Raw genomic sequence first — 9,276 nt, 5'->3', positions numbered from 1 at the left:
AGAGTCAATGTCAAAATGACAAAATATGTAAACACCAAAATTAAATTTGTAATTATACCAATCAAATCTATGTACATTTGATAGAAGACATTAACGTAATGATTAACTGTCTTTAGTTGCTTGCTTTCAAAATTGGTAGAAATTAAAATTACTTGATTTTTTAAAGGGATCAATTTGTTCAACTTTAAGATTGAGAGAGACTGAAAAGTCTTTTATCATTTTTCCATCTATAAAAATATCAAAGAAAAATATTTAAATAAATCATTTAAAAATATATAAAAAAATTTAAATAATATTCACAAAAATGTACCATCCAGATTCATTGGTCATTCAGATAAGATAAATAAAAGGAATAAATATTAAAATTATACATTAATTATAATTTAATGTGTAATTTAATACATGAACTTTAGTCGGGTGCAATTATACACATGAAACTTTGATTTTGATTCAATCGTACACATCTAAAGAAATAAAACCAACAATTTATTTTTATATTGGATAAGTATAAGTATTTGGGTATGCAATATGTAAATGTAAAGTAATGGTATATTGATAACAATGTTAGTCGCATGTAAAAATTGAATCAAGTCATTTCATATATAAAATTGTACAAAATCAAAATTCGTGTATAACATTACACGTTAGACTAAAGTTAATATATAATTTTGAATTTTATCCCAAATAAAAAAATTAAAAGAAAAAAACATTGTTTACTAACCTCTTTGAGAAATTAAAATCACAATTTGTCATTGCCTCTCAAATCTCAATCCCAAATGGTTGTAGAGTTTGGTGTTCGTTTAAATGATTGCAATGTTAGATTTTTGTAATGATAGAATCGATTGGGGCATGGAGCGGACTAAATTGAAGGGAAAAAAAGTCTTTAGATATCGATATCATTAAAATTATTCTTTATAGGGTAAATTACAAAAATAATAATTTTTTTTTTGCCTCAGATTACATTTTAGTCATTTAAGTTATCGTTTTGTTATAAAGTGGTCACTCTACAGTTGAACTCCGTTACCTCCCTAACAGCAGTCCTACGTGGCAATCCAAATAGGTTTTAAATGCCAACTTGGATATCCAATTGCTAGGATGAAAATAAGTTTTTAATAAAATAAATCTAATTTGGATTATCACGTAAAACATTCAAGTTGGCATTTAAAACCTATTTGGACTATCACATAGAACCGCCGTTAGGGAGGTAACAGAGCTTAACAGTAGATTTACCACTTCGTAACAAAACGATAACATAAGTGACTAAAACATAACATTTTAAACATAAATGACTAAAATGTAATCTGAGGCAAACAAAAGTGACTATTTTCACAATTTACCCTTTTTATACGATAATGTAAGTGACTAAAACATAACATTTCAAACATAAATGACTAAAATGTAATCAAATAAACAAAAGTGACTATTTTATAATTTACCCTTCTTTATATATCTATAGATAAGAATCCAATCTACCTATTTAAGTCCTCTTAAAATGTCAAATCAGGCCCTCCTATTTTATCATTTTCAGTTTAAAACTTGAAAGATTTTATGAAACCAAAAGGGTTTAAAAGAACCATGTAATGTATTATGTTATTCACTATGTGATTATATGTTGTTATAACAATTTGAAAGACATGAATTCAAACGCGTAACATCTTTTACTTTATATAGTCTAGATATTACATACGTACATAATATTTTTATACATTTCGGTACTTTTAGATCACAACATCAACATTTTCTCCCATCCGAGTTGCATAATAATAATAAAAGAATTGAGTTATAGATCCACATATGTATCCTCAATCAATAATCAACAAGATTATGCCTGTTTTATCATTGCTTTCATATAGAAACTTACCAAAAATTGAATATACGTATACATACACATATAATCTGGGGTTGTACAAAAGTTGAAGGTTTTCCTTTTACATGATCCAACTTCAAGCGTGTGAGCTGTGACACTTCCGTTATCCAAAATCCCAAGCTTCTTCAATGCTGCTTATCTCATTTTCATGGCTGCCCCAAATTTCCAGACCTACAGTCATTATTTAAATGAACCTGCCATAACTATCAGATTGCACAACAGCTATGTTACTCTGATTCCGATCCTAGTATTGGATGCGGATACGAGTCCAGCTCAGATATGTTCATTTTTAACATGGCTACTATAAGAAATTTTAATAATAAAACTAACATATATTTTAAAATTTCTTCAACAGTTTTTGCATTCATTAAAGGAAGTTCAGAAGAGAGGATTACCTTAATGATGGCTTATTTCCAAACAATGTCACCCATAAATTTAAGTGCTGGAACACCTCTAATCTCCATGTCAACCAAGGGTGACTGGATTAACTTCAAGCTCGATAGCTCTGGATCACTCTGGATCACATCAAGAGCACGCATCTGATCCTGAAATATTTGACCAACAATGAGTAATTTGAGGGAATAGTAAGCCAAAAAGAAGGATGCCGATGCTAATATTCCCAGTTCTAGCATTCAATAATTTATAGAACATCGGTCACCCTTGTCACAATACTAATGAAGGCTTATAAATTTTCAGGTTTTCAACAAGGCAGACAGCGCGGTATTTTGCTTACCCAACCTGACCTCTACATATATGTACCCGAAACTTGTCCTCAACCAGATTTTATTTAACATTATCGCCCCAGCCCCAATCCCAAGACAATCAACCACATGTAAACAAGTATCATAAAAAAAAATTTAATAAAAATAACCCTAACTAAAACATATAAAATTAGTTACAAAATTTAAAGAGAGGTATTTTAGTAAATATACCGGGTCAGGACAAAGTTTTATCTAAAAGACTAAAACCACACCCACTCCAATACCAAAACTTTTTATAATAAATAATACAACCCGAAACCAATATTCAAAAGACAACCTGTCACTATAAGGTCAAGTCAAATAGAAACCCAAACCTGATTTTGAAAAAAATAATCATCCTTTTAACATCAGGTCAGCTTAAAATCCGATGAATTCTGTTTATTTTGCTAACTGTACTTATAACCTTCCTATGAAAGTAAAAGATGAATACCTTCCTTTTCACTGCACAAAACTTGCAGTCAGAGGCAGATGGAGGAAGAATCTGATTAACAATAAGTCTCTTCACAGGAACATTTTCCTTCTTCAAGGAGGCACTTAACCTCGACGACTCACTAACTGCCATCACCTAAGCAAAAGTACATAAATATAAGCAACTTAATTGCAATGAACAATCACCATAACCACAATGGAGTGGAGTGGGATGTGGCAAGGATTGAATTATCTACATCGGACTCACGCTTGCATGAATGTTGGAAAACTTTATCTCCATGAATATCAGTTACACCTGAAGCAGCTCCACTATGCCCTACCTCAGTTTTAATTAATTATTTTACTTAATCTTGTAAAAAATTAACTTACAGTTTATTCATGAATGTAACTTTTAATATATCAATTTGTTTAACATTCTTGGTATGCAGATGATTGAACCAAAAAAAAAAAGTACTTGGTATGTAGATAAAATGTTGTAATATATATGATTTTAGTATATAAATCTAATATTTATACTAAAAATGTAAGAAAAAATGCAGAATATTTTAAAGGGGTAAGAGTAATTTCAAAAGGCAAAGTGTGGAATATAACAAGCATTTACCAAAGCGACTCCATTCCACCACACCCTTGCTTTTCAAAAAAGAAAAAAGGAGGCCCTCTCTATTCGGAAAGGATCAATGAAAAGTCCATTGGGCAGATTGAGCTTTTGCCATCCTTAAGTAACGGAAGAAAAGGCCTATGTAAAAAATGCTAAATAATGGAATACTGAAATACAACTGTAAATGGCAAATACCGTTGGGATTGTGACGATGACAAACTCTGTAGAATCCGCATCACGGAAAAGGTCTCTCACTTTTACCATCCTCTCCCTCAATCGCTCCAACTTGTCAGCCTGCATGAATAATATATGGATAAATAGTACCAAAATAAAATAATTAAAAAAAAAAAGATGCCAATCTTAATCTATATAAGTCTTACAGCATTCTGTTTGGTTTCTTCTTGCCCGAAAACAGATTTTATGGCGGAGGTGGCTGAAGCAATCTTCTGTCTAAGCTGTATATGGCAATGACAGTGAAGGAAAAATAAATGTAGAAGGAAATTAGTTCCTTCAGAACTAGATAAGAAAACACACAACACACATATACTCAAATATAAAGCTAGTTCTGGATTCATATAAATGGTCAATTTGATTCATGATGATTCAATTTATGAGGCATCTATATGTACAACTATGTCAAACAAGGACAACCATTTGCTTACATTGCCAACCAACTCAACCTCACAGGTCTTGAGGAATGGAAGGCTTTACATCTATGTTGTTACGAGCCTACAGCTCTACATTTTTCTTAAAGTACCTAAGCCCAATACATACAAGGCCGTGGGTATGAAGATATGACCCTCTAAAGACTCTTCTAAATACATGGGAAAAACTTAAAAAGAAATAAATATATACCCATGTCAGATATACACTCATATTCAACATTCACATCCAAGACCAGTAACTTAGCTTCACATGCTAAATTTGTTAGACATGCCATCTGTGTGAGTCACAATCACATGAAACATCATCCATCTCAAATTGAAAAGCATCTCTAAGTATGATAAGAATGAAGCAACAAAATACGATAAGCTCATTTTTTTTACAAGGAAGATGTTACTTGTCTGTCATTTTTTATACTCATGTTGAACACATTTGTATAAGACACTCGCACTTGAGTCCGAGTAACTTAGATGTTGGCATTCTCACCTTTAAAATCTTGCCTATTGATGCATCCAAGAAGTCTGGCAATGACAAAAGTCGCAATGTATGTCCCTGAAAAGAACTCCCCATCATTTAGAGTTCATTGGGTAGATTTCGAATGCGAAGTACCACAAAATAGGAAGAAACTCATCGCTCACCGTTGGTGCAGTGTCAAAAACTATTCGAGTAAACATATTATATTGCGGTGATTCAAGAAATTGCATCACCTAGCAAAAGCTTCTGCAGTCAGTATACAGCCTAAGATACAAAAGCTGAGATAAAACAAGGAAATAAGCAGGGAACATAATGTTACCTTTGAAATTGCAATAGCTTCATCTAAACCAGGAGGCGGAGTGTCAAGTAGCTCTCCCAATTTCAGCTCTCCTAACTTCCACAGATAGGAGAAACATCAGAAGCAGAAATCATAAATTTATAAATCCGGAAACGTAAAAGGAATAAACAAGCCAAGACCTCGAGACTCAAGAAAGGCGGCTTAAGGAAAGGATTAGGGAAAAACTTAAACAGTGAGGTCATCCATGGCATTACACAGAACAAATTTATAAATAAAGCTTGACCTGTTCTACAAGCATCCCAAGGCCCATGCCATCCATGAATTCTTTGACCCCGGTTCCACCGTTGTTCTTAGTTGCATCTCGAAACTCTTCCCTAGCCTTGTCTGGGTTTATCTGTGACAAAGCTATAAATTTAACATACAAACTACCAAGCATACAAGGCACTAAAAACCCATCAAAACAATAACTCGCAGATGGTTATCTCCTAAAAAATTCATAACTCAAGGATTGTGTGCAACAAATGCAAAAGAATGTCCTAAAGAAAATTAACGGACACTTGATTAGGAAGTTTATTCTGCGTACCTCAAGAGCAAACAATGGAAAGTCAGGTCCTTCAACCGGTACTAGCATCCCTCCAGTCAAATCCTAAATCGAAGATAAACACATAGACCAAGCTCAAACGAAGATAATTGCAGGAACAAAAGCATCAGAATCAAAAAATGAGGGAGTGGGTTAAACCTGTGCAAAAGAATCACTCAAGGAATGAGCCGGATCAGTAGAAACCACCAGAGTGTGGTGTCCATTATTTGCGAATTTAACTGCTAGTGAAGCAGCACAACTTGTTTTCCCTACACCTCCCTTGCCGCCTAGCATGTAATACTTACGTTCTGTCCCAGAAACCATTTCGTCAAACCCAGCAATATCTTCTGCAGGAGCAGCCACAGATCTCACTGCCACAAAAGTATAGAGATTAATCCTTCAGCAGCCATAAACTAGGTTTCATACAAAGAATATGCCATGATGGCCTAAACTATGTTTCTCAGACTCAAGGGGAGTAAGTGTTCGATACAGGTATATGTCTGACATTGGTATGCTCAATTTTTTCTAAGTTTTTCCACATATTTGGAGGATCTGACCTCATATCCATGTCAGAATATGTGTTATGCATTGATACTTCATGAAAGTGAAGAGTCGGAGTAACATAAGCCTGAAGCACTACTCCATTGAACACAATTCTCTAAAACACTAAGCTCAACTATGTCATCTTATTACCTCCTATAAAATTTCAGAAAAGAAAAGCCTTCTAGCTACAAAAATTTCTTCACCAAAATTATTCCAGCAAGAACTAACTTTCACTTTCTATCTATATTGCTCCAACTCTTCACTTTGTTGAATTACTCGTGTCTTGACACATATCTAACATGAGGACAGGATTATGACCCTCAAAGGATCCTCCAAATAAGTGAAAAACTTAGAACAAAATTGAAGATACCAATCTAGAACACATGCTTGTATCTGATACCAAATTTATTCCAGCAAGAATGAACTTTCACTTTCTATCTATGCTGCTCCCAACTTAGACATGAACTCGAGGATATGAACCCCTAAGAATCCAAATATGTGAAAGAACTTCAGAAGGTAACATATGTTGGATAACTCTAGACTCATACCCAAATCCGTATAACATGGCATAATTGCTGAATGAGTATACTACTGGGCCTGAAACAGGAAGGGGAAAAAAACGTGGGGGAGTCCTATCACAATTTTCAATTTCCAGTAATTTTATTCAGCCATCCATTAAAACTAGCATATTTCTTTTCTTGCACCCTCACTAATTTATTAAAATTTTTTCACCAAACAATTTCAACACTTATAAATTAAAAGTTTAAAACCCAAAAACTCATTACAATAAACAAAATAGTGAACAAACTAACAAGAACTTCAAACACACATTAATCCTTTTTCCTGACAGATAAGAGTAAGACCCAAGAAAGATACAATCAATCCAGGAAAGAAGGAAAAAAAAGGTATGGAATTACCTTCAAAAGAGCTGTTGGGCCTTTTTGGTTTGATGGAAAGTGAAGGAAAAGCTGAAGATAAAGTATGAATTCTGGGTGAAAGTGAAAGAGAAAAACCAACTGGTACAATGGGATTTCTTGGAAATGGAGATGATGATGATGAAGAAGAATATGAAGTAAATGAAGCATGCCAAGCTACAGCTTTCGCCATTTTTTACTATTCTTTCTTTTCCCCCTTCAAGCTGGTCTAAGTAGTTAAAAATCGTAAATGAGGTGCTTTGTATTGAAACAGAGAAAACTTGGATTGAATAGACAATCACCGTCGCTCACTTCGCCTACCAATTTATCTGGACCGGACCAGCACGTTAAACCGCAGACCGGCTGTTCGAATCAGGAGTGTTCAAATTCGATTATACCAGAAAAAGTAAGTAACAAATTAAAAATATATAATATTTGATATATTGCTGGTAGACGCAGGGGTATGAGGATTAGAAAAGTGCCATATATGTATTTATTTTTATTTTTAAAATATTAATTAATTTTTACATTATTTTTTAGAATAATTATGAAAATTGATAATAAAAAACAGATTATTTATAAGAATAAATTATTTTGAACCTTAAAAACGGTGTATGCTATTTATAAAATGATATTGTAATAAAATAAATAAAATATTATTTGAATTTAAAAGGAGGCACCCTTTTAAGTTGTTTTACTCTTTTTTTAATTTAATTATATACTTTTTAAAATAAATTGTATATTTTATAGTTTTATTTATTTAATAAAAACGGTTAAGTTGTTTAAATTTCATTATTTTTAATTTTGTTAATATTTTATAATTATAAATTTTTAATATTTAGAATATTGACTTGATAATTTTTTGGTAAAATTGACATAAAAACATTAGTGTAAATTACTTAAACAATCACCAAAACTTTTAATATATATTTAAAAATGGTTGAGTTGTTTTATTTTTTAATTTTATATTTTTAGCTTTTTAAATATTTTATTATTATAAATTTTAAATATTTAGAGTAATGACCGAGTTGGTTATGTGCAAACATTGAAGGCAAACAACACTAAAAGTTTTTACAAATAAAATAAACTTGATAGGATGTGTAAAATATTAAGAGTTCAATTTGTTATTACACCAATCAAAAGAAGGCTATATCGACATTACATTTGGTTACTTAATAGATTTTAACGGTGGAGTGACTAGAATTAAAAATTCATCTAAAGGAGTGATGAAATTAACAAAAATATTTTATGACCAAAACCCTAATTCGCTAAAAATTTTGAGTGACCATTTAAGTAGTTTACCTTAATGTTTTTATGTCAAATTTATCAATTTGGTCATTATTCTAAATATTCAAAATTTATAATTATAAAATATTAAAATTTTATAAAATTATGAAAATAAAACAATTTAAATATTTTAGTAAATAAAATAAAACTTTAAAATATAAATTTAGAACTAAAATATATAAAATATATTTTAAAAATTAAAAAAAAGAAGTAAAAGTGGCTTGAAAAAGGTGTTGCCCTTTGGTTGGCAACACCCTTTTAAATTCAAATATTATTGTTGTTATTTTTATTATTTTATTTGTTATGACCTGATACATTAAGGATGCCACATAATTATTTAAAAATGTAAAACTCAACTTGAAACTTAAAAAAATTCTTATTTTTTCCTTTTTGTATGAGATGAAATTTGACATTTAATTAAGATAATCAACATCATATTGTGAGGGAATCATTTTTATTCTGCTAATGTATTGATATCAACGTTTTAGGCTTAGTTTGGATGGGCGGTGTGTTTACCTCCAGTGAGGTTAAAAACAGCGGTAGCGATGAGATTAGTTACTATAGCGGTGAGATTAAATACTGTAGCAATGAGATTAAAAACAATGGTGGAGTGTGTGTTTGGATTCAAACGCAGCTGTAGCAGTGAGGTGAAAATAAAAAATGACTATTAAGGATATCAGATTAAAATTGATATATAATAGAAGTTTTTTAAATTATTTTGCTTTTTTTAAATTATTAAAATATGTGAATTTATAAATTCATTTAATAAAATATTAAAATGTATCTTCCAATATTTTATTATAAATATTTTAATAAATTATATAATCAATTTAAATTATTTATTAGATAAAATGACAATTAT

The 9,276-nt window shown here is 31.2% G+C and overlaps 1 protein-coding gene across 1 annotated transcript; it reads right to left on the bottom strand.

Moving 5' to 3' along the window:
* Positions 1–1,716: 1,716 nt before the first annotated feature.
* Positions 1,717–7,530, bottom strand: LOC105770938 (ATPase GET3B). The gene is made up of 12 exons (XM_012592313.2): positions 7,131–7,530; positions 5,830–6,041; positions 5,674–5,736; positions 5,374–5,484; positions 5,112–5,186; positions 4,957–5,025; positions 4,805–4,870; positions 4,036–4,110; positions 3,851–3,949; positions 3,059–3,193; positions 2,263–2,412; positions 1,717–2,038 (listed from the first exon to the last, which is right to left on the bottom strand). The coding sequence occupies exons 1-11, from the start codon at positions 7,318–7,320 to the stop codon at positions 2,275–2,277; spliced, it is 1,233 nt and encodes a 410-aa protein (XP_012447767.1). The 5' UTR covers positions 7,321–7,530; the 3' UTR covers positions 1,717–2,038; positions 2,263–2,274.
* Positions 7,531–9,276: the final 1,746 nt, after the last annotated feature.

Source organism: Gossypium raimondii, chromosome 5 (assembly GCF_025698545.1).
Source record: "Gossypium raimondii isolate GPD5lz chromosome 5, ASM2569854v1, whole genome shotgun sequence".
In the NCBI taxonomy this organism is placed as follows: domain Eukaryota; kingdom Viridiplantae; phylum Streptophyta; class Magnoliopsida; order Malvales; family Malvaceae; genus Gossypium; species Gossypium raimondii.
Note: the sequence above shows the minus strand (reverse complement) of the source record. Positions and strands in the feature narration are given on the sequence as shown.